General features: G+C 40.8%; 1 protein-coding gene across 1 annotated transcript in view; it reads right to left on the bottom strand.

The window, feature by feature from the left end:
- LOC311521727 (uncharacterized protein) overlaps positions 1–25125 on the bottom strand; it is a 105837-nt gene that overhangs the window by 4407 nt on the left and 76305 nt on the right. The window contains exons 24-31 of the mRNA XM_084630253.1: positions 17253–17351; positions 16310–16555; positions 14829–14993; positions 13554–13749; positions 9005–9170; positions 6291–6472; positions 2695–2759; positions 963–1080 (exon numbers count right to left, since the gene is read on the bottom strand). Coding sequence (XP_084486379.1) covers positions 963–1080; positions 2695–2759; positions 6291–6472; positions 9005–9170; positions 13554–13749; positions 14829–14993; positions 16310–16555; positions 17253–17351 — 1237 coding nt within the window. The remainder of the gene's footprint in view (positions 1–962; positions 1081–2694; positions 2760–6290; positions 6473–9004; positions 9171–13553; positions 13750–14828; positions 14994–16309; positions 16556–17252; positions 17352–25125) is intronic.

Here is a 25125-nt window from a genome sequence, read left to right as displayed (position 1 = left end):
TTCTACTTGTATAATGACAGGTTTCAGAGTAGCAGCCGTGTTAGTCTGTATCCGCAAAAAGAAAAGGAGGACTTGTGGCACCTTTGTTAGCTCTAAGGTGCCACAAGTCCTCCTTTTCTTTCTGCTTGTATAGAAGCAGCCACCTTAGAAAAGTGTTAGCCGTTTAACCAGTCCAAGGCACAGTTGAGTGGTAGAGAAAACCCTAAAGTAAATTGTAGACACTCATTTTGCCAACCCCTAACACACAAAGCACTCCACTGAACTCAATTTCCCATTGCCGTAATATTAGTGTTCCTCAGCATTCTAAGGATTAAATTAACAACCGTTAAAAATGCAACCTTTGGTAACAGGACCTTTAGGCATAAAGAAGAGACCTTCTGCAATTTCATATGTTAGAACTAATCAAAAGAACATTGTTCCCCAGGCCTAGCTTTGATTAAGTTTATATGCTTTGAGATTGTCTGATCAATTTTGTGATTTTCTTTTTTGCCCCTGAGACTTAGTGCTAGTTGAAAAATGTTTTCTTTTCTGAAGAAAATTTTGACTTTTCATCAAAAAAGTAAAATTCAGAACCTAGAAGTTGAGGTTTTCAGCCAAAAACCCAAAATATATTTGGCTGAAAACTGATAGGAATAGCCCAACATACAGTTTAGGGCTGAAAACTTTTATTTTAGAATGGTTTGTTTTCTGACACAAATTTGAAAATTTTCAAAGATGGTACAAATTATTTTCATGAACAGTTGTGTTTAATCAAAAACCCAGTTGTCCATCCCCCTCCCCCAAAAAACAAATCAACAGAAAATTTAGTATAACTAGTAGAAAACTTCATTTAAACTCTGAAGCTGCAGCTGAATGAAGAACAGGAGACAGAAGCTATTCTGAATACCCTACAGTCAACGCTGCTTGGTAAGCCAAATTCTTTTCCCTGTTGTTTTTAGCCTTTATTCTTAATTTCATCTCACCTGAATGCTTTCGTGTCATACACTCTGCAAGACCCTGATCCTCCACACCTCTTTGTTCCCCATTTCAAGCAGGTCTGATCTATCAAAGCTCCAAAATAAATAGGCGCTGGAAGTCCACCTGCAAAGAAAATAAATTAGTAGAATGAGCGTAACATTATAACAATAACAGCGCTTAGTTTATAGTGGAGGAAGGAGCCCCTTAACAAATGGTTAGAACAGGAGCATGTGAACTCAGGACTCCTGGATTCTGCTCCCACCACTGCTAGCCTCATGACTTTAGGCAAGTTGATCAGCCTCCATGTTTGCTCAGCTGTAAAATGGTAATTTCCTACTTCCCAGCCTTGTTGTCAACTTAATTAATGCATGTAAAGTGGTTTAAATTCTTTGGATGGAGTCTTCTGTAGACTGGACAAGCATTACTATTACTCCCACATAAGAAAAAGAAAATTAATGATTCCAGTGATTCCACTTTTTCAGTTTTTTGCCTCTCTCTCAAAAAAAAGTTTAAATGTCCTCTTCTTCACATTTTCTTGAGCATCAGTCTGTTCCTGGTTTTGATTTGTGTGTCACAATTCATCACAGATTCTAATCCCATGTACATCACTATATCCATTAAAGCTGTGTAATTAAAATAGATCAGTGCTACAGCTCAGCTGAGCAAAACACTTAAGTATGTACTTAACTTTAAGCATGTGCTTAAGTCTCACTGTGTATGCTTACACAAGACAAACCCATGGTACTGTGTCTCAGAGCCCATACCAATCGACTTGGTGCATGGGTTTGGGGCTGAGAGGCTAAAAACAGTAGTGTAGACGTTCCGGCTTGGGCTAGAGCCCAGGTTCCAAGGCCTTCCTCTTATCAGGTTTCAGAGCTCAGGCTCCAGCCCAAGTGGGAATGTCTACACTGCAATCTTTAGCCCTGCAGGCCAAGCCCCAATTGACCTCCATTCTGAGACTCGGCATTGTGGGAGTTTTTTTGCAGTGTAGACATACCCATTGACTTCAGGCACTTAACGCATGTGCTTTGCTGAACTGGGGTCTAAACCATTTCTTGATCGACTGCCAAACACTTCCGTTTTCAAAACAAAAATCAATCACAATTTACAATGATCAGTGTTCAGCTTTGTTAGGAAAAATTCTTTTACAAAAATATGAAAATGGCCCAGTGAGAGCTCATTGGGAAATGGGTTCCTGCAACAGTCAGATAAGGCAGGGATGGGAGCAGAGGGAGATCTTTGTGACAGTAAGGTGGGGGAGGAGGGCGACGGAGCATGTGGAAGCTGTGGGGACGTGCCCAATGGTGGTTGTAGGAGAGAGAGTATTTGGAGATGCAGCCCTAAAGGAGCTGGGTAATCTTATCCCATTTTAAAGTCTGAAACACCAAATCATAATCCTTAGGTGCCTGCCTACGTGAATAAAACAAAAAACCTCTGCAGTTCAATCCCCTCCTTTTCCCTGACTCTTTCATTACATAGATTGTTTAACTAGACAAATATATTACATATTCATGTGCTAGGACATACCTATGAAGCATATTGAGGTGGAACATATTCAATACACTCTACAAATTTCACAAAATCAAATTTTTGGAAGGGTTTGGGGGTTTGTTTGGTTTTTTTGGTTCTGACACAGAACAAGGACATTACACCAAGTCATCTCAGGTCCATCTCTATTGTGTTCTATTTAAATCCTAAGAGGAATAAAGAAGAATAGGAAAAAAACAAAAATTTTACCTAGTATCCTTCCACACAAAGCGTCAATGCCAACCGCAAATGATTTCAAGTCTGGTGAAACAGATCTAAAAGGTAGGCGATCACATTAATTTTATATTCACGGGAAGAGCACTTAAGATAATACAGTTTTGCCAGCCTCTACACTGAGCATGTCCATATATGCTCCATTGTAACAAGTGCCACACAACTTTATTTTACATAGCAAATTTCATACAAGCCATAATGGAAAACGCTCCTCAAAGGTTTCATTTAAGATGCTGCTTCTGCACTCATTGATCTACATAGGCGTAGGAGCAGGCTTTCAGACAATCAGGTGCATTGTGTAAAAATATATGTGAAGACATCATATGAGGAAAGAAAAGTAAACATTCTATCATAATACTATTAAGGACCTGATCCGGCCAGACACTTACCCCTGAGTCCTCCTCAATGCAGTTAAAGTTAACACACAAACGTAAAGGTGTTACTGTCTCAGGGCCTGAGGCATAGCAAGGGCATGGAGAGAGCATTTCAGATGACATTTGAAAGGGGCTGGAAAGTTGCTGAGGCAGACACAGAAAGGCCATTTGAGATGACTGTAATTGTGGTGAACATCACAGCTGAAAGTGGCAAGATTGTGGGCTGATACAAATTGGAAGAAGTAGGGAAGGGAATAGACACAGAGCCTTTAATTCTAACCGGGCATGGAGCCATGAGTACAACGGTGTTGCATGCCAGCACAACTGTAGAAATAAATGGGACCAATTCTCATTTCCACAGGCCTGGTCTGCCCACAGTTTTTGTAGTGTTACACATGTCAGTTTAGGGTTATGTGATTATTTTTACCAATAAAGTTGCACCCCTTGGTGCAGACACAGTTATACAGGTATGAAGGTGCCTTACACCAGTATTGCTTATTTCTTTTCCTGTATGGGAAGCATCCATACTGGAAGGGGAAGGGTGTACCACTTTAACTATATTGGTGCAGTGGCCTTACGGTGGTGTTTACCCAAGCAGTGTAAGATGGCTTTAGTGTAACTGGGAGTTAGGCCCAAGTAAGTTTAAGTATCAAGTCTTCTGCACTCAAAAGTATTAAATCTCACAGCCTTTAAGGGCCAGATCCTTTACTCTCAGATGGTGAAAGGCCTGGATGCGTGTGAGGAGACATGGGCTTCAATGTGATCTTCAACATGCAAATGAGGCTCTTGATTACATACTGCTGCCTTTTGCCTTCCTCTTGCTACTAGGCAAGAGTAATTTAATGACTGTGTAGCATGCAAATGACTGGGTCCTGCTGTCCTGCCAATAACTTTTTACCCTAGCTTGTATATGCAACACTCTTCACAGGAACATTTCCATAAAAGATGTATTTTAACAGTGAAATAACTAACTCAATGTAGCTAGTCACAGTAAATCACAAGTGGGGGAGGGCTGACCTCAGTTAGCTAGTGTGCTAGATAGGGCAAATTTCCTGTAACATCCTTGAAAAATCTTCTTGCATTAGGCTTAAGTTTCTTTGGAGTCCCTTGTATTAAATGCAAAGTTTATGTTTTATGGTGGGATTTTATGTAACTTCTCTAATGGGGAAGATGTGGCCAGTGTAAAAGTTGGAAACAGTTATGAGCTTCAAAGAACTAGTTTAAACAATGTGGTAGACAAGAAGAAACTTTTGGGATAAACAAAGTTAAGAGCATTTCTTAGGAAATCCCTGGTGGGAACTGAATGCAAATTCTCAACTCCAGACACAACCTTTTGAAGCTATGCCTCAAGGAGAGAACCATTGTCTGCTGATCACGTGTTATTTGAGGACAAGATCAAAGGCTCAAGAAGTATAACAGGAAGGCTGCACTATTCAAGGTGGTGAGCTAAAGCTGTTATTAACTTGTAACCACACAAAAATGCCTTCGTGGGATTTGAAGAACTGACCATCTACCAGAGCCCTTGTTGGAGTTGGGGGTGATCTCTAGTAAGGTGATTAGCATGTAGGGGTTTTTTTATTGTTTTAAATATGTTTTCTCTGTAATGCTTTCACCTTAAGAATAAATGTTCTCTCTTAGAAAGAGCTGTGTGGCAACTGATAACTGTAGGCAATTACAACTGTTGATAACCTCTGAGGAGAAAGCAAAAAACAAATGCCAGCCTGTTTAGGCAGTCTGGCTTGCTGAGAAACTCAATTTAGGAAGGGAACTGTGCAGTCTCGAAGAATTCCAGTCAGACAGGAGAGAGACATGGGTTTCTGCCCAAGATAGGTGACAGCTGAGGAGCTGGAAGCCTAGAATGAGTACCCTGGTTGGACCATGCTGAGGGAATACAGGTGCAGTTGCCCTGAACTATCACAGCTACATCAAGGGAAAACCTACCTGTGCCTCAGCTCCACTAGGATTTAACAGCGAGATAATTAGTTTGAATTAGCTATCTCAGTGTAAAAACATACCTTTCTAGGCAGTGACATCATAACCAATCCATCAGGTGAATTAAAGCAAGTCAACAGAGAACAGAAGGCAGTTTCAAACTGGTTCCTAAAACGAATGGGGAGCCAGTGGAATACATCATAATTACAGCAGTTTAGCTGTAACAGATTCTAATCCACACAGGTAGTGAGAACTGCTGCATTGAAAATCAATACAAATGAAGCAGCAATAAGTGGTGCTGTGCACCGATAATTTAAGATTATAATCTATGTTTATGAATGAACAGAAACAGACTTTGGTAAGTAAGGCAAACAATTTTAGTTTTACTTTTATGTTTAAAGGGCAGTGGTAATTGAGTTTTTTGTTTTGTTTTTTATACCAGTCAATTTTCATTGGTGCTGGAACTAGGGGGAGGGATAGCTCAGTGGTTTGAGCATTGGCCTGCTAAACCCAGAGTTGCGAGTTCAATCCTTGAGGGGGCCATTTAGGCATCTGGGGCAAAAATTGGGGATTGGTCCTGCTTTGAGCAGGGGTTGGACTAGATGACCTCCTGAGGTCCCTTCCAACCTTGATATTCTATGATTCTATTCATTTAGTTCCAATTTTAGATAAAACAGGAGATCTGATATTTCAGGGTGTGTACTGAAGTAAATCAAGTATACCGAAGACCACAAATATAACTGTAAAAGAGCAATAGAGACCAGAGATTCTAATCTCAGATGCACAGCACTTTGCCTTATGTAAACCACTTTATAAAGGTGAGTTCTTTCTCAGAAAACTCTATGTGAAGTAGGTATTATATCCATTTTACAAACGGCTTAACTTGGGTACAGAGAAATTAAGTGACTTTACTAAGGTCATGCACAGAGTCAGAAAAGGAATCCATTGCTCTGACTACTGAATAATCCCCCTTTCCTTCTCCCCACCCCCCCATCCATAATTAAGTGGAGAGGGTCGTCAGAACAAGGCCGATCCAATCCATCACATAAGTCCCAAATACAGTTTAAGTGAGACAAATGATGGCTTGGCCTTTTGCTGGCCCTTTGCACAGGGGTGGGTTTTGTAGGAAGTGCAGAAACACCCACTGCCTCTCTGAGATTAGAATTTCATTCTTCAAAGCAGAAATGAAGTGACAGAATGGTACATTAATACTTTGTTTCTGTTTGCCCAAAACTTTATGGTCAAGGTTAAGGTAAAGTATTTTACCTAAACATAATCATGTATGTAGGAGTGCCTCCTAAAGCTAAAATAAGTGCACATGTGCTCAGTAGTGCCAAAAAATAGGGAAATGTTTTAGTGCAGCTTTCTCTTTGGCACTGTCCCAGAACTGCAGAGAAATTGCCACTCTCAAGCCCTTCAACTTGCACACAGCTGCAGTTGTGAAACACCTGAAAGAGAAAGATGAGATGACTCACTTACTTCATGAGCACTCATAGATTTCCAAGCATCTAGACTTTTGATGGTAGTTAAGAATACAGTGTATTTCATATGGGAATAGCGGACCCCTAAATGATTTGCAGACTTTGGGCCAGCTTACCCTGTATGCGTCTGCTGCTTTGCATTGCTCCAGTGACACAAACCAGCTGTGAATCCAGTTTAGGCAGCCATGCTATTACTGTACTGGGGTATGAAATTCTGTGGTTAGCTTAAAGATGGGTTAAAATTCAAGTTCAAGGTGGTTCATGTATAAGATTTGGAGGCCATCTAAAGTACATAAATAAGTATAGATTACTAAGGGCCTAAATATTCAAATGTGGGGACCTAAATCTATATTTAGGGACCTAAATAAAAGTGGCCTGTGTGGTGATGTAACAGGTTTCACTCACCACTAGGGAGCCTCCTCCTGGCTGTTTAGGGGATTAGCTCCTTCCAGGTTTGACACCCCTTTCCTCACACCATGGCCCTTCCCTCTCTTTTTGGGACTCAGGGTACTCCCTCCAGCCAGGTCACGAAAGCCTTCCCCTTCCTGGGTATCAAAGTCCCCCCTAAACAACTGTCCCATGAAGTCTTTGGCTCTACTGCCCAGTCTAAACCACTTTGCTCAGTGGCTGGTAGGGGAACCCAGGCCCACACAATACTCCAGGCTCCAGTCCAGAGACCCTATGTCCACCAACTGTGGTCTGCTTACACCCAGATCCAGTTGCTGTTTCCCCTGGACTCCTTCCTACTTTTCTGCTCTTATCTTCTGGCCTGGCCCCTGACTGGGTTTATCAATACAAATTCCTTCCTCCCAGGGAGTGTCAGCAGATTACTTAACACACTCCCATCTCCCAGGCAGTGACTACAGATTATTTCCCTTGTAGCCCCTTTCTGCTGCCAGCTTCTGGCTTTTACCAGCCCCATCTATTCCTTCTCAGCTAGACTAACTTTTCAATCCCTGGTTCTTCCCTGGGTGCAGCCTATCAGGTTAATGGACCTCACTTAACCTGCTCTACCTTGAGCAGGGTGGACACCCAATTGTAGGTGGCCATTGAAGTCAGTAGAAGTTGTGGGTGCTCAACACCTCTGAAACCCAGGACTCTTATTTAGGTGCCTAGGAATATGGATTTAGATTCTACCATGTTGGAAAGTATTGCCTTATGTTTGATCATTGTTAGGTGATGTGATGGAAACCCTGTTGAGTTTATCAAAGTTTTCTTCTCACTTTCACTACTTCCAAGAACAATTTACCAGTTGAGATTTTCAGAACAATACAAGGATATAATTTCAATGGTGATGCTGAGCTAAATTCCCTGCTCTACTTTGAAAATCCTAGCCATGCATTTTAGTTCAAGCATTTAACCTTACATTGCTTATTTTACAACTATGTTGACCATACTCATAAAAGGTAGGACTCAGGTTTGTGACCTTATTGTGATCTGAGTTAACTGATAGATAACTTGGGTTTAATTGGCAAGCTCCTTTGTAAATGCTAATGTAGACATGCAATTTTTCCAAGATGTAAACTTCATTATTTACCTGAGGCAATATATGCCAACTGTACCAGTGTGATGTAAAAGGGCCTTCTTACTTGAAAGTTGCATATTTACCTCAAATTCCTTTTAAACTGATACAAACACTTGTGTAGACACTGTTATTTCAGTTTTGTATATTACTTAGTTTGGTTTATTTTAAATTGCTTCCTAATTAATGTAAACTAAACTGAACTAAAACGGAGAATGTACATATCTTTTTGTGCCCCTTTAATTGAATAGATCTAGAATCATACCTTAACTTCCTCATGTGGACAATCCCTAAGTGCAAATGAATGTCAGACCCTAAACTAGGATCTTTCTATCTCACATATTGTCCTCAGTAATAAAGATTCTGCAAGCCAGATTAAACCATTATAAATATTGGAGCAAATTCATTGTCTTTTATGTATTTGCACCAGTATGACTGATTAGAATATAGCTAATAATTCTGCTAATAATGCACAAAATTCTATAGAATCCTCTTACTCAGTGTTGCCCCTGTGAGCTAACAGGAACAAAGGCAGTAAAAAATTATTTTTGTCACTGAAGTATTCAGCATTCTATCCGCCTACATCTGAGTAACAGATTTGCTGAGAAATATATTTTTACAGTCACTTTCCAGAGTAAGAAAACATTGTTTAGAAAAAACAAATTCTAAATTTAAAAAAAACTTTAAAGCAAAGAAAATCTAAAAGTGAGTCTAGGTTATTGAATTCCAATGGGATTTGGGTGCCTGACTCCCCTGGGTTCCTCTGAAAGTGGAGCAAGGCATTTAGTGCCCTTAGGCTCCCTTGAAATTCCCAGCTGGATGCTTTTGTGCTTTCTCCGTTCACTAGTTCAGAGGTAAAATGGTAGAGAATGGGTATCTCTACATGGTTGCTTAAGCATAAAATAAGCAACAGAAATCCATCCATATAAATAATTATTATTTGCATTCTTTTAATTTATATCTATCGACCTACTTACCATATTCTTTCCAGTCCCAATCGATGATTTACACCCAGCAAAGCATGCGGTCATATAAGTGATTCCATTGTCCCCACACACAGGATCCCATTGATTTAATACACAACTGCAGTCAGAATTGCAGCTGGCAATTAAGTTGTTTTTTGGGAAGGAAGATTGTTTTACTCTGGAGAGATTACAAGTAGAATCTTAACTGATCAAATAAAACAATTCCTTATTAGAAAAATAAACATAGACAACACATGAATGACCAAGCACAGAGAAATGAGGTGGAGTAAAGCGGTCTCCGTTGGCAAACTGCATTCAGTGGAGCATGAAGAACCGATAGATAGTAATTGCATGTAGAATGTCGGCTAAATTGATCTAAGCCAAGGTTCTCTTGGTTTTATCATAAAACGTTAAGAATTTTGCTGGATTGTAGCTTCAAATTGCAAGCCATGTCTGACTAGCTATCTTTGGTGGGATCATCAGTGACAAGGATGACATGAACAGACACAGAATGGGATTGCTAATAGATTTAGTGGAAGATTCAGCCTGGGGGGAAAAAAATCACACATGAAATTGCTGCCACCTTCAGACTAACTCTATCCTCCCTCCCTCCCTCCACATTGTCCAACTACCCCTGCAAATGCGAAGTAGTGGTCTAAACCCCGACATGCTTGTTATAGCTCCAGTTGTTTGGTCAGAGTAGCAGCAGCAATGCTGCTCCTTGGTCTCCTGGATACATGCGTGTGAGGCCTGGTTTACACTAGACAATTAGGTGGGTTTAACTACATCAGTCGGGGGGGGGGGGAGGGTGTGAAAAATCCACACCTCTGACCAGTGTCGTTAAACTGACCTAAGTCCCTATGTAGACAGAGCTAGGTCAATGCAAGAATTCTTCCATCAACCTCGTTACGCCAATGGGTGAATCCCTCCATTCAGCAAATGGAGTGTCGACTCTAAAGCTCTCCAGCAGGGCAGCGGCAGTTGCTGCTGTAGCGTTAAGTGTAGACAAGCACTGACTCATGAGTACTGCTCTCATCTGAAGTCTTCTACTCAGCAGCAACCCTGCAACACTGGTCAGGCTGGACTCCTGTTGCCTTATTCAGATCTCACATTGGTTTCACCCCAAAATAACACCATTGACCTCTGTGGGGTTACTCCTGATTTATGCTGGTGCAAGTGAGATCGAGGGACCAATTTAAGATCTTGCTGACGAGAACCAAGATTTTCATACGTGACTAGTGATTGAGTTTGTTTTGGTGTCCAACTTGAGATGTATGAACACATTTTCCAAAAGTACTGTGCACCCGTCCTCTGAAAATCAGATGCTTTTAAGGTGTCTGACATCAGACACCCAAAGATTCAGGCACCAAAAACCACAAATCGCTTTTGAAAAGCTTGGCCTGGGTTCCCAATTTAAAACCACGCCATTGAAGGAAAAACAATCACCCTCCCCCACCCCCGAAATTTTTGAATGAAAAAGTATTTTAGTTGTGTTTTCCCCTGAGTTATGATATTGCTCATCTTGCAGTTAAGAATATTAATGTGGCTGCAGAGTGCCAAGATGGCTGAAATGATCTGTGAATCACAAGGTCTCTTTTTCACTTCAGCAGAAAGGTCCCATGATGTGGGAAATCCCCCAGTAGTGAGTTGTTGGGGTATGGAGAAGCTATTTGACCTATTTATTCATCTTTGGGGTACCCCCAATTTTGGGAGCAATCAAAATAAGTCATTTTAATCCTCCGGCATCATCTCTAATTCAACAGGCAGCCTGATTGCCAGGGACTGAACTTGGCCACAGTAGTCTCCACTGAACAAAACTCTGAGATCCTCTTGTAACTAAACTCCAAGTCACGCTGGCCTGGTTACAGAGAACATTGGTGACCGGTTTGACAAAAGAATTGGGAACGTTTAGGTGAATATAGGCTGCTTCAAGAAAAATGGACTGAGTTTTGATTAAACCTGGACTGGAAACCCCAGGCAAAGCCTAGTGGGTAGAGCAGGGTGAAATTTTTCACACAAAATGTTTTGGGGGGAGAGGAGGAGGGGAAAAATGCATATTCATTGACAGTGAAACTTTCTCCTAATTCACGTTCATTTAGTTTGTTGGGGAAAAAAACAAAAAAATTCTGAAAAAAAAAAGAAAACATTTTGTTTCGACATTTTTCAAACGAAACATTTTAATTCTTCAGCTTGAATCAACTTTTCATTTCAAAGTTTCCTTGGATTTTGGCCATTTAAAAATAAAAATAAAACAAACCATTTCATTCGACCCAATTTTTTTTAACTTTCAATTCACTGAAAATTATGAAAATGTTGGTTTTCAGTCTGACCTGAAGCATTTTTTCCAACTTTTTGAAACTGCCACTGAACCAAAAATTATGTTATTTGCCCAACTCTATTTCCTTTTCAATGTCTGTTTGAATTAGACTGTGAACTCAACACAAAATTCTGGGAGTTTGAATCTCCACTGCCATGCACCTTAAGTAGACATTTACACCTCTGTAAATTGGGTGTAAAATGCTACCAATTCCAATGTCTCCACTGATGTCTGCCCATGATAGTGCTTTCCATCCACTATGCCCAGGGATAAATGTCTATACAAAGTGCAAAGCAATGATGAATCTGATCTGGAGTGTGCAAATTCCCATGAGCTGAAAGTGAAGCAAGGTCTGCAGAGCCATTTGCAAATTGACACCACCAAGTTCAATACATCTCTAACACTGAGCATCCAAATATCCTGAAGCATCTCCTCTGACTACTAAAAGGTTTCAGAGTAGCAGCCGTGTTAGTCTGTATCCACAAAAAGAAAAGGAGGACTTGTGGCACCTTAGAGACTAACCAATTTATTTGAGCATAAGCTTTCGTGAGCTACAGCTCACTTCATTGGATGCATTCAGTGGAAAATACAGTGGGGAGATTTATATACACAGAGAACATGAAACAATGGGTGTTACGATACACACTGTAACGAGAGTGATCATTTAAGGTGAGCTATTACCAGCAGGAGAGCCGGTGGGGGTGGGGGGCGGGGAGGGGAAATCTTTTGTAGTAATAATCAAGGTGGGCCATTTCCAGCAGTTGACAAGTACATGTGAGGAACAGTGGGGGGTGGGGGGTTGGCTGATGTGATTAGGCCCTACGATGGTGTCCCCTGAATAGATATGTGGACACAGTTGGCAATGGGCTTTGTTGCAAGGATAGGTTCCTAGGTTAGTGGTTCTGTTGTGTGGTGTGTGGTTGCTGGTGAATATTTGCACAAAGCCCCCCAACCTGTCTCCCCCAACCTGAAGCAAATACTCACCATTGCCAACTGTGTCCACTTAGCTATTCAGGGGACAGCACCATAGGGCCTAATCACATCAGCCACACTATCAGAGACTCGTTCACCTGCACATCTATCAATGTGATATATGCCATCATGTGCCAGCAATGCCCCTCTGCCATGTACATTGGCCAAACTGGACAATCTCTACGTAAAAGAATAAATGGATTCAAATCAGACGTCAAGAATTATAACGTTCAAAAACCAGTCGGAGGACACTTCAATCTCTTTGGTCCTAAAAGTTGCAATTCTTCAATAAAAAAACTTCAAAAACAGACTCCAACGAGAGACTGCTGAATTGGAATTAATTTGCAAACTGGATACAATAAATTTAGGCTTGAATAAAGACTGGGAGTGGATGGGTCATTACACAAAGTAAAACTATTTCCCCTTATTTATTCCCCTCCCCCCCAGCTCCCGGCTGTTCCTCAGACGTTCTTGTCAACTGCTGGAAATGACCCACCTTGATTATCACTACAAAAGGTTTCTCCCCCGCCCCGCTCTCCTGCTGGTAATAGCTCACCTTACCTGATCACTCTCATTACAGTGTGTATGGTAACCCCCATTGTTTCATGTTCTCTATGTATATAAATCTCCCCACTGTATTTTCCACTGAATGCATCCGATGAAGTGAGCTGTAGCTCACGAAAGCTCATGCTCAAATAAATGTGTTAGTCTCTAAGGTGCCACAAGTCCTCCTTTTCTTCTGACTACTAACACTCTCTAGTGTGCACTGTTAGTAGGCCTCAACGAGCAAAGCTGGTACAAATCAATGTCGCTCCACTGACCTCCGTAGAATTGAGCTGATTTACATCAGCTGAGGATGTAGTCCCATTATTTTTCTCTTTAACTAAACACAATAAACTTTATACTTTAAAACTTTAAGACAAACAAATAGTTATAGTATATTTGTGTATAAAGTTATATACCAGTAAATTACAATATGCAAACAAGGGCCTGAGTCACAGAGTTTAGATCTCAGAGTAACAGCCGTGTTAGTCTGTATTCGCAAAAAGAAAAGGAGTACTTGTGGCACCTTAGAGACTAAATTGTTAGTCTCTAAGGTGCCACAAGTACTCCTTTTCTTTTTAGAGTTTAGATCTAAATTCAGATCCGAACTACTCCCTAGCATTCTACTTTGGGACCTTCTTGAAACGTAGCGATCATGAGAAGAAAGGATATGGAAAGTGTGTTTCTGAACAATGAAGACAAGAATACAAACCCAGAGAGAATACAAACCCAGAGTAGGAGACTGTTAAACCAGCCACCTGGAGCACCTCACAATCACATGTGAAGTACAAGAGGTTTAACAGGTATGCAGCTATAAAGGTGGCACATCCAAATTTTGCCATTCCAGTTATGTGTAACTTGAACTTTTTAATGATAAAGCCTCCCAGAAACATCCCCAGAATTGTAATGGGTAAAAGTATCACACCTGCAAACAAAAAGGAACAGAAGGATGTTTACATTTATTGAAACAGCACCCTATTAAAATAAAAGTCTGATGCTAGTTTGTGGTTTGCATTTTGTGTCTTTTAGTTTCTTAACTATGAATATGTGAAATTCAGGTTAGCTGAAATAGACACTAATCCAGACCTTGCCCTATTCTTCAGATTGAGTTTTTGAAGTTCAATAAAGTTCTGTTTCATTTTTGCTTGATGCTTCATTTTCTCCCTATGCCTGCAATTAGAAAAAGACTGTTTTTATTCTATTCCTTGCCTTTTTGTATGTGATTTCCAGCACAGGATTGCAGGTGCTAGAAGTTCGGACAATTCAGATAAAAATCTCACCTTGTGGGCACTTACTCAGCTGACATAAGCCTCCAAACCTTTCGAGGTCTGGCCATAGATTGTGCTAACAGAGATGGTGAAAGGAAACAGTGTTTGGATTTGGACTGAGCTTGAGCTGGGATTCCATTTGTAGGTTGGAGCCTGAATCCTGGCTAAGGTTTGGGCTCAGGTCCAATGATGTTGAAACCTCACAAACTCTCCTCCTGAAATTTTGACCCCAAACTTCAGAAATCTTACAAGCTGTTATTGTGAGATTTTATTCTTCTTTTGTGAGACTTTGGATGCATCCAAACCAGGACCAGAAATAAGGCCCTTCCAGTTTGGATTCATCCAACCTATAACGAAAGCAGTAGGGACTGGTTCAGAATCAGGAATCTGAATCCAAGTCCTCAATATTCTTAAAATCCCAAAGGGTTCAGATGACATTATCCCATTAATAGTAGAAAAAAGCATTGTCTGTGATTTATTATCAGCCAGTTTACTATATGAAGAAACCCAGGAAAATGATCACTAGAACTATAGGTAAATAATAATCCTCAATTTAAGATTTAACCCCCACCCACAAAGGAATCCATGGTTTATCTAAGGGCCCAATTCAATTCCACTGAAGAGAGTGTCAGAACTCTCTTGGAAATGAATGGGACCAGGATTTGGTCCTAAGTTGGAAGATAAAGTAACAAATGAAAATTTTTCATTGTAGGATGGAAAGAAGAGGGACACATACCGATTAGAAAGATGGCTCTTGACACGGATACATTAAATTGCTGTTCCATAAACTTTGTCTCAAAAGTTAACAACCCAACCATAGAATTGTACTGCAGAATAGTGAGGGACAAGTACACCAGAAAGACTGGGTTCCCAAGAAGTTTCTTCAAAGTTGGTAGGAAATCTGGAAAGGAAAGGTGAGTGTCTTATTCTCTGCTAAATATGAAATAGCCATATGGAAAGCTTTGTCCTTATTCAGCTGATGAACCAGACACTGATTTAGTTACTGGCTGTGTTAGAAAGTTTAATTTATTTTTCTCTCCATTATGCTAAACACTATCGAAGGGCAATCTTATAACCATGAGAACTTTCCTCTTCTTTCATACTTGACTTAGAGAGATACTAGTACATGAAGAGGCGGTGCAGTCTAGTTGATAGTGTGCTAGATTGGGAATCAAGAGACCTGGTTTATAACCCTGATTCTGTCAGTGGCCCACTTGGACTGTAAAGTCTTTGGGGCAAGGACTGTCTCTTATGTGCTTGTACAGTGCTTAGTCCAAATCTTGACTGGGACCTCTAATTAGCACTGGACTACTAGTAATAATAATAATAATGTCAGTGGTTGCAAATTATTTGAAGTATTGCCAACCCTAGGTGTTCAAACTCATGTGTTGGGTCCCAAAAATCATGATATTTTAAATAATATTTTGGGGTTCATTTTATTTGCCTTTTTTTGTGAGATGAGGTGGGTGAGGTAATATCTTTTATTGGACCAACCTTTGTTGGTGAAAGAGACAAGCTTTAGAGCTACACAGAGCTCTTCTTCAGGTGAGCTTTGAGGGTTTGCATCTTCCAATTTTCCTCTTCAATCATGAGGGCTAGAAGCTTACTTCAAAAAAAAAAAAAAAAAAAAAGAAAGATAAGAGTGTCCCATAATCACGTGACTTCAAGAGCTGGGGCTTTAAGAAAAGCACTGAATATCATGAGATTTGCAGTAAAATTGTAGGTGTTGGCAATACTGTGCTTGGTATTTCCCTCTTTTACTTTGATCTTATTAATAGAGGGGAGTAACTTAAGCAGAATGAAGGACTCATTAATGCATAATCAGGTTTTCCTACACTGTCTTCCCTGCTCAATACCTCTTACCTTATGTTTATGCATGTAATGTGCCATGCCAGTGTGATGGCTAACACACCGAGACACATAAATGAATGAGCTGTATAACTTTTGCTAAAGGTCTGTAGATGGTGATGGTGGTCATGACGGGGGTTTACCACCTCATATTCTCTGTGGAGTGGCACAGAGGGGGACCTGTTACACACTCTCACCTGGGGGTTATACCAGCACTACATAGGATGATGATGATTATTTACTATTTGCATTGCAGTCACATCCAGGGATGCAGCCTGATTGTGGTCAGTACTGTACAAACGTATAAGCAGCCCTCAGTGAATACTTGAAAGACAACAATGTGAAATAGATCATCCAATATGTTCTTACCTTTTACTGCTTCTGAGAATTTTAACTGTGGTTGATTTGGGGATTCTATTTTACAGTGATCTTCTTGAATAGTTACAGATGATTCGCTCAGCTTCTTCAAATTTCTTTCTTCTCCTTCTTTTGGTAAGGAGTAAGGAAAGAACCAGAAAGGCAATGAAGCCAGAAAACTGACTGCTCCACATATCACCAATCCAAGCCACCAAGCGCCAACCCAACGAGCATCCTTAGGATTTATGGTTAAACTCTCTAAAAAGAGAGCGAGAGAGATCCCAAATTAAGCACCAGGTTTTTGTTTCTTGATTAACTGACATATAATATATTTCAGTACACAGAGCAATTTAAACTTGTATAAGAACATTTGTATCCAATATTTAAACATTTAAGATTAGCCATATTTGCTACAGAAATTTAAAAACTATTTTGTTGGTGAATCATTCTCAAGCACCTAAGAATAGGAAATACTAGTCACTTATTCAGCGACCACCATGTTCCTTACATTCCCTGATGTCCCTTCCTTGCTGCAGTCTGCCATTGCAATGCTTTTCCAAGAAAACCCATAAAAATGCAACATTCTCCCTTTATGGGACCCAAAATTCTACCCAGGATTAGAGACAGGCAAAGTGATTTAGATGATGAAAGTATCCGCCACATGAAGCTTTGCCCATTCCTTGACCTGGAGCAGAACCAGCTCTTTGGAGGTCCTCAATGTTCATTTAACATAGTCTCCCCATTTTTCTTTTTATTTGTGCAGATCACTGCATTTCCAGCTTCCCATCTAACATGTAATCCAAACAATAATGTTAGCTATTGAACCAGTAACACCCATTGGAAAGCCCCTTATTTCTGAGAGAGCTAACTGACAAGCAGTTGCTGAACACATACAGAACATCTGAGTCACTGATATTTCAGTATTATCATTCAGTGAATCATTTCTGTGTCTTACCAAGATCCACCACTCCAACATCTACCCACAGATTAGCACAGAAAGATCCGAGCAGAAAGCCAAGTGTTGGCCCAACCATTCCTGATGATCTTATGGTGCCTGTAAGAGAAGGAAGATATTATGATATAGTAAGTAATATACTTTATACAGAAAAACAACCATTAGTCTGAAAAAAAAATGCTTACAGTGCGTGAGAATTTCTAATTTTATGTTTTAGAAACTTTGCTTTACATTTTAAGGCTCTGATCCTGCCTGTTACAATATTCAGGCAGATTCCTTCACCCACTTGGAGCCCAACAGAAGTCAATGTGGTTTTGTATGGCCTAACATATATTATACCTGGTAGGATCAGGGTCAAGAGACAATATGGAAAAAGAGCATATTATAGTGATTTTAATCTAAAAAGATTTTTTTTCTTTCAGCTCTATGTGACTGTATCATTCAGTTAATGACCATTACTAGAAAGCATATAGTTTTATAAATGTTGAAGGGATCACAACTGTGGTTACAACTGCTGGTCACAACCAGTTTACATGACTGTGGGATGCATGACTTTCCCTGTACCGTATACTCAAATAAGCCCTGAATTTAACTTTAAGGAGGGGTATTTCCTTTGCCTCATCTGCTTAAAGTTAAGCATGCACTTATAAGCTTTCTTCATTCAGAGCCAAAGTACAGTGATAAGTAGTAGTGCAGGTTAATAAGTAGAAATTTAGATAGAATACTCTGAAAATGTCAATTGGCTGAATTAATATGCCCCTGTTTAAGTGTAGTTCAGTATAAAAAATGTCTACAAAATACAAGTAAATGTGAGAATTAGCAAACCAACAAAAAGCTATGTTAATATTTATTTATACAGCTCCAAAAGTAGGCTAGTAGAGAAACAAGGAGACAAGAGGGAAAATCCTGGCTCTATTGAAGTCAGTGGGAGTTTTGCTATTAACTTCACTGTGGCCAGCATTTCACCCAAGGTCTTTGCTTACGAACTAAATAGACATCAGAGATGAAGGAGGTGGATCATAGAATACCAGGGTTGGAAGGGGCCTCAGGAGGTCATCAAGTCATCAAGTCCAACCGTCTGCTCAAAGAAGGAGCAATCCCAAATTTTTGCCCCAGATCCCTAAATGGCCCCCTCAAGGATTGAATTTACAACCCTGGGTTTAGCAGGCCAATGCTCAAACCACTGAGCTATCCCTCCCCCTAAGGGGATGCAACAAGAAGCAAATGAATGAGCAGTAACATTTAGTACAAACTGGTCAGGCCTATGCTGCATTTTGTTATAATGTTTTATCATCTCATTTGTGAAACGCAGCGTAATCTGATTTTATTTCTCATTCCATGTCATGGCTAGACAGAAAAAATAAAAAGTTCCAAAAAGCTAATTCCTACATGGACAGCAGCATTTCCCTTTCACTTATGCTGATCTGTGGAGTTTTGAGTTGTAAGGAACAAAATCGGGGTAAAATTGTCAAAAATGCCTCAGGGCTAGATTCAAACAGATATTGTAATGTTCAGTGTTACAATGCCAGGCTCCTAGGTGCCCTGCCGCCCAGTGGAATCCTCTGCCCTGGGTTAGGTGCTCAAGCTCCCCATGCATTGTACAAGGAGAGGAAGTCATCTAAAGAAGGGATTATCAGAAACCAACTGAGTGGGAAGCTGCCTAAATTAGCCAAGCGTGAATGCAAAGGAAAGCTGTAGGGCTTAGGCCCAGATCCTCAAAGGTATTTAAGCACCTAACCCACACTGATCTGGGCCTTAGGTGTGCGCCTCCCTCTACGTCAAATCCTCAGATGTGAACCCTCTCCTAGAGTTAGGCACCTAAGCCAGATCAACTCTTTCTCATGGGGAACAAGAGGGCAACTCACCCCATAAGAGCCAGTAGCCTAGTGGTTAGTGCACTCCCCTGAAATGTGGGAAACCAGTGTTCAAGTCAAGCAGAATGGGAATTCAAACCTGGGTCTCTTACATCCCACCTGAGTTCCCCAATTACTGGGCTACTGAGTATCCTGGAGTCATATACCCACGCAGCTATCTTTTGTGTGGGGCCCGAGTTTGTAAGTGTGCTCTGAGAACCTAGGTGCCAACTTTCCCCAGTGCCGGTGGGTGCTTGTGTCCGCTGGCCCCACCCTTGCCCTGCCCCCATTTCAACCCCTTCCCCAAAGTCTCCCCCCCCTCCCTGCCCCTATTGGACCCCTTCCCCAAATCCCCGCCCCGGCCCCACCTCTTTCCTGAGTGTGCTGTGTTCCTCCTCCTCCCAGTGCTTGCCATGTGAAACAGCTGTTTTGTGGTGCAGCGCTGGGAGCTAGGGGGGAAAAGTGGGAATGCGGCACACTCAGGGGAGGAGGCGGAGCGGAGGCGGAGGCAAGCTGGGGCAGGGCGGGGGAGGAGGGACTGCCAGTTGGTGCAGAGTACCCACCAATTTTTCCCCATATCATTGGATTGACCACCCTTGAAATCTACATTAATATGCCTAATTCAACTTCTTTTACCCTTTCATGTGGAGATTCGTCTTCTATACATTTTGTAATTTGAGAAGCTCCTTGTTTTATAGATCTCACTACAGTGATTGCTCAGCAAATGAGCAGCGGTTCCTACAATGGAGCCTCACACTATGATCCCACTGTGTGGACTTTATTTTCCACTGCATTATATCCGTTCTACCCCACTTTCACTCAGTTCACTTCACTGTAGAACCTGAAGTAACACAGTAGGGAAATCGGGATGAAATCTTGGTTCCGCTGACTTCAATGGAGCCAGATTTCATCCTTTATTTTGTATTAATCTGCAGTAAGACAGCTCCCATTCAAAGTTCTGTGCACTCCTGACAATCTTCTAAAAATACACTAGTAAGTGAACAGATCTAGTAGCATATTATCTGTCTTTAAAGTTATATTGTGTAATTCTTGAATATACATCAAACCATCAGCCAGACTTTGAAACAGGCATGCAGCAATTATCCATGTTTGTAGAGAGATTTATACCTACGCTTCTCATCTGCATATGTTTTATACCTTTTAAATATATTGAGTGCCAATCTGATCTCCCCTGTAAATCAAGAGCCACTCTACTGAAGCCAATTTGTTACACTGCTGTGCACCAGATATAAGAGAGATCAAAATAAGTTCATTTGTGACATTTTCTTGTCATCTTCCTCAAAAGCTTGTCTCTTTCTCCAACAGAAGTTGGTTCAATAAAAGACATCACCTCACCAACCTTCTCTCATTATTTACTGTGTAATTTTTGAACAGCTATAACCATAGCCAATAAATTGAGCACACTTACATGTAGAGGGTCAACTGTTGTAAATCAGTGTAGTGCCATCTGGCCCATATATTGTTTAATAAATATCACATATTGTGTAACAAATATCACATATAAATCAGTTTTAACACCTGAAACACATCTTGGCTATTGGTTTCCAGGGATGCAGGATAGACCCCTCATGCCACATTAAATCTTACTGTAGAATTTTCATTCAGCAGCCTCTGCTCTGCAGAGGAAACACAGGGAAATGTGATATATCTGATGAAAAACTGCCAATGACTCCTCTTGCAAAATGCAAAATTGAATGGCTGGCTAAACCAATTAATTGTACTAATACCCAATTACAATTAAACTCATTCATAAGCATGTTGTTTGCTGAGGATCAATTGAAGGCTTAGTGCTCCGTAGAACTATAAAGTGAGCAGTAAACCAGAACAGCCAGACAATCATATTACAAAGGATTACAGGAGAAGTCTGACGAAGGAAACAGAACAAAGCAAGGCATTCTGATTCTGATTCCTCTTCCTCATCACATCTGCATGCAACTAGATAATAATGGATGAAAATTCTTATACCCTGCGTTACTTTGAATAATACCTTACTCCCCAAGAGCTCCCATTAAAGTCAATGGGCCTGTTTACGGAATCAGATTCGACCTATTATGAAGAAGGGTGAATCATCACCAGGCCTATGGTGATTAGCTATTATACTTACATAGTTTAAAGGCTGTAATGAAACCAGAGCCACTGTTCCCTCTAAGCTGTGTGCGTGCACACACAGATCCTAAACCCTGCGCACACAGCGAACCACCGCAAGCACAACAATTTGCCCAGAAGAAATTTTTTGCACACACGGCCTGTCAAAGATTAGAGGGAACATTGACCAGAGCATTAACAAAGAGGAAAGTTCACCTACGCCATGATGCCCACAAAACACATGACTGTGGCTTAGCATCTGTGACTGCTACTATGCTAGTACCCTCACTGTTACTGTGTGCTCCCTCTCTCTGTCTCTGTTGTAACCACCTGCGGTCTCTCATCACATAAGGGTAGATCCTGCAAATGAACCTACATGAGGAGATCCCTGAGCCTGCGGGGAGCCCCACTGACTTCTGTGGGGCTTGGCACAGGTGCAGCAGAGTGCTATGAATTGCAGGATCAGCAGAGTGCTATGAATTGCCTTAACTCCCAATCCTGCAAAAATTAAAACACATACTTAATTTTGTGCACTATGAGAAGTTTGATGGGGCAACAGGTTTATTCATAGTGCATAAAGTTAACCATGTGTATACATCTTTGCAGGACCAGGACCTTAGCTTGCAAGCTCTTTGGGACAGAGCCCCCACAAAAATCTCTTGCCTTTGCATTATTCATGCCTACATTGCTTAACACAATAGAGCTATAATCTTTGACTATGGAGCTGCCACAATACAAATACGTAGCAATAATAATAATGAGACTTGGTACTTATATATGAGTAAAGGAAATGTCATAAACCTGACCCTTCTATTTTTCAGATAAGTTGCAGCTGAATCATTGGTTATTACATGTAGTGGATGCCATTAAAAACTGGACATTTACTCCCAGAAGCAATGACAATTTATACCAGCTGTCCTATAGACTTCAATGAGACTGCTTATACCAGCAAAGTTATGCACCTACTTAAGTGTTTGCAGGATTGGGGCCATAGTATTTAAATTCACTGACCTGCCTCTTGTTCTAAGTATGCAGAAATCATAAAAATTGCAGGGAAGGTCCATTTTTAGAATGGTGCCTAATGCATTAGAGTTTTCCTGATTTTTTTTTAAATGACTGAAAGGAAAAGAACATATTCCATCTGATATATCCAAATGTGTTGGATTCCTAGTTCAGGAATATTCAAACACTAGGCATGTGAATGAGTAGTGCCACGGAAATCACATGAATAAAGCTGTTATGTGCATAAGCATTTGCAGACTCAGAACTTCAGTTAAGATTGTGCTGCTTTTTTTATTTTTAAAGCTACACTATACAGACTCAAACACTAATAATTCTGTCCTCTTGGACTCCCTTGTGGCAAAGTCCTATGAAATGGAATGGGATGAATCCAGTAGGGTCCTGTGGAATTCATTAGAGAATGATCTCCTTTCTATAGCTTTTTTAAAAAAAATGTTATAGAATGCTATCGCAGAAATATAATTTTCTATTGAATTCAATTGGATGGGTAAAAAGCCAAAGAAAGGCTTTCATTTTCTGTTAAATTCTATAACACTTCAGATGTTGTTATAATTATTTATAATTTATATTACTGTAGCACCAAAAGTCTCCAATAGTGATCAGAGCTACATTGTACTAGGCTTCCCCAAAGACCTTACACTCTAAGGGCTTGTCTACACTAACCTGCTGGATTGGCAGGCAGCGATCGATCCAGCGGGGGTCAATTTATCGTGTCTAGTATAGACACGATAAATCGACCACTGAGCACTCTCCCGTCGACTGCGGTACTTCACCAGAATGAGGAGTGCAAGCGAAGTCGACGGGAAAGCGTCAGCTGTCGACTTACCTCAGTGAAGACACCTCAGTAAGTAGATCTAAGTACATCGACTTCAGCTACACTATTCACTATCAAGTTGCAGTGGGGGAGGTTTAGGTTGGATATTAGGAAAAACTTTTTCACTAGGAGGGTGGTGAAACATCGGAATGCATTACCTAGGGAGGTGGTAGAATCTCCTTCCTTAGAAGTTTTTAAGGTCAGGCTTGACAAAGCCCTGGCTGGGATGATTTAGTTGGGGATTGGTCCTGCTTTGAGCAGGGGGTTGGACTAGATGACTTCCTGAGGTCCCTTCCAACCCTGATATTCTATGATTCTATGATTCTAAATTGCAGATTTTAGATCAACCCCCATGCGGTAGTGTAGACTACGCTTACCAGTGGATCAACGGTGCAGAGATTAATCTACTGGGGGTCGATTTAGCGGGTCTAACGAAGACCCGCTAAATCGACCACAGATCACTCTCCTATCAACTCCGGTACTCCACCGGAACCAGAAGAGTAAGGGGAGTCAACGGGAGAGTGTCTCCCGTCGACACAGCATAGTGTGGACCCCGCGGTAAGTAGATCTAAGCTATGTTGACTTGAGTTACGCTACTAATGTAACTCAAATTATATAGCTTAGATCAACTTTCCCCCATAGTGTAGACCTGCCCTAAAGTAGACAAACCCGACAAAGGAGGGCAAGTGGAAATGTGAGCACTCAGCAGTGAAGTTAGTTGACCAAGCTCACACACACAGGTTTGTGATCAAAATTCAACGATAGTCTTGAGTGGAATTTTTTCCATTACAGGACGATACTTATTAGGCACTAATATGGCATGGACGGGTCTTGCTCATCAGATATGCAGAAGAGTATTGCAATGAGAGATGATCAATAAGTGGAATTTACATCCTGCAGAAAATCCAATATTTCAGCTTTTGGTTTAATCCCAAATTGGGACGAAATGTGAAAGTATCAAAACTTTTAATGGAATGAAAAGTTATGAAAATTTTCAACTCAGAAATGTCGCAATGAAACATTTCAGGATTCCAAAATCAAAAATTTTGTTTCAGTTTATTGACCCAAAAGAAAATGTTTAGTTTCAGGTTGAGTCAATGTTAGTCTCTGAGTCTATCTGAGCTGCCAGAGAGCCTCAAGGGTATTGTAGTTGCAGGTCCCATATGCCCCTAAGGGACCCGCTCCTACATTTCCCTGATGCACCATGGTCCTTCCCTGTGGCTGAGTGACTGTAGTGTGACTTTTGGACCAGTCCTAATTAGAAAGTTCTGAGGTGATCATGAATAACTTGGTAAACTGAGGTAGGGAATTAGTGGGTTTTGTACAGCCCTATTTTGTATATTCCACATCTTTCTGTCTAAAATTTTTCTTTCCTCATCCCCAAATGAAGACTGTTTTCAGTGGCTTTAGGTGCAGTATCATCTATCAAGTTCTTCCTGAGATTAGTATATTATACTGATATTTCCATGGCCAGTGTATGTGCCATCAAACTTATTCTGGGCAATTGCTTAGCCATGCATCAATTACACAGATTATGGGTTTGATATAGTAGTTCAAGATACTAAACTGGTTATGAATGAGCTAGGACAGTTGGGACTCTTTCTCCCCTGGTCAACAAGCGATCCTGCTTCCAAAGAAATGCCCATTGATTGGAAATGACATCCTGGCAGTTGGTTGTATATGTCCCTCCCTGACTTTACATCAGTTGTGCTAGGTTGCAAAACTCAAAGTGCCAACTGCAAGCTTTTTAAAGCTTTTAATAAAATGTTTAAAGTATTATTATTATTAAAGTGAGTTATTTGGGGAAGGGTGGTTAGGAAGAGTTTGTCTGTGGGTCTAGAGCCACACACAGCTCTTCATGGCCCCCATGTACTACTCTCAGGGTAAGTCTCTGACTATGCTCCACTTGTTCCGTCGGCCAACAAACTGATCCGTGTTGCAAGACACCCTGAGGGGGAGGAAAAGCTGCTGTTTAGAACTCTTTTCCAAAGATAAGCATGGAACTTGCTCAGCTTTCCACTCTTACAGTTGTAAGGTGAGGAAAGAATGCAGACTATTGTCAACTGAACACTGGGGTTGT

This window comes from Lepidochelys olivacea, assembly GCF_965140295.1.
Source record: "Lepidochelys olivacea isolate rLepOli2 genome assembly, chromosome: 1".
NCBI lineage: Eukaryota > Metazoa > Chordata > Testudines > Cheloniidae > Lepidochelys > Lepidochelys olivacea.
This window is presented reverse-complemented; position numbering and strand designations above follow the sequence as displayed.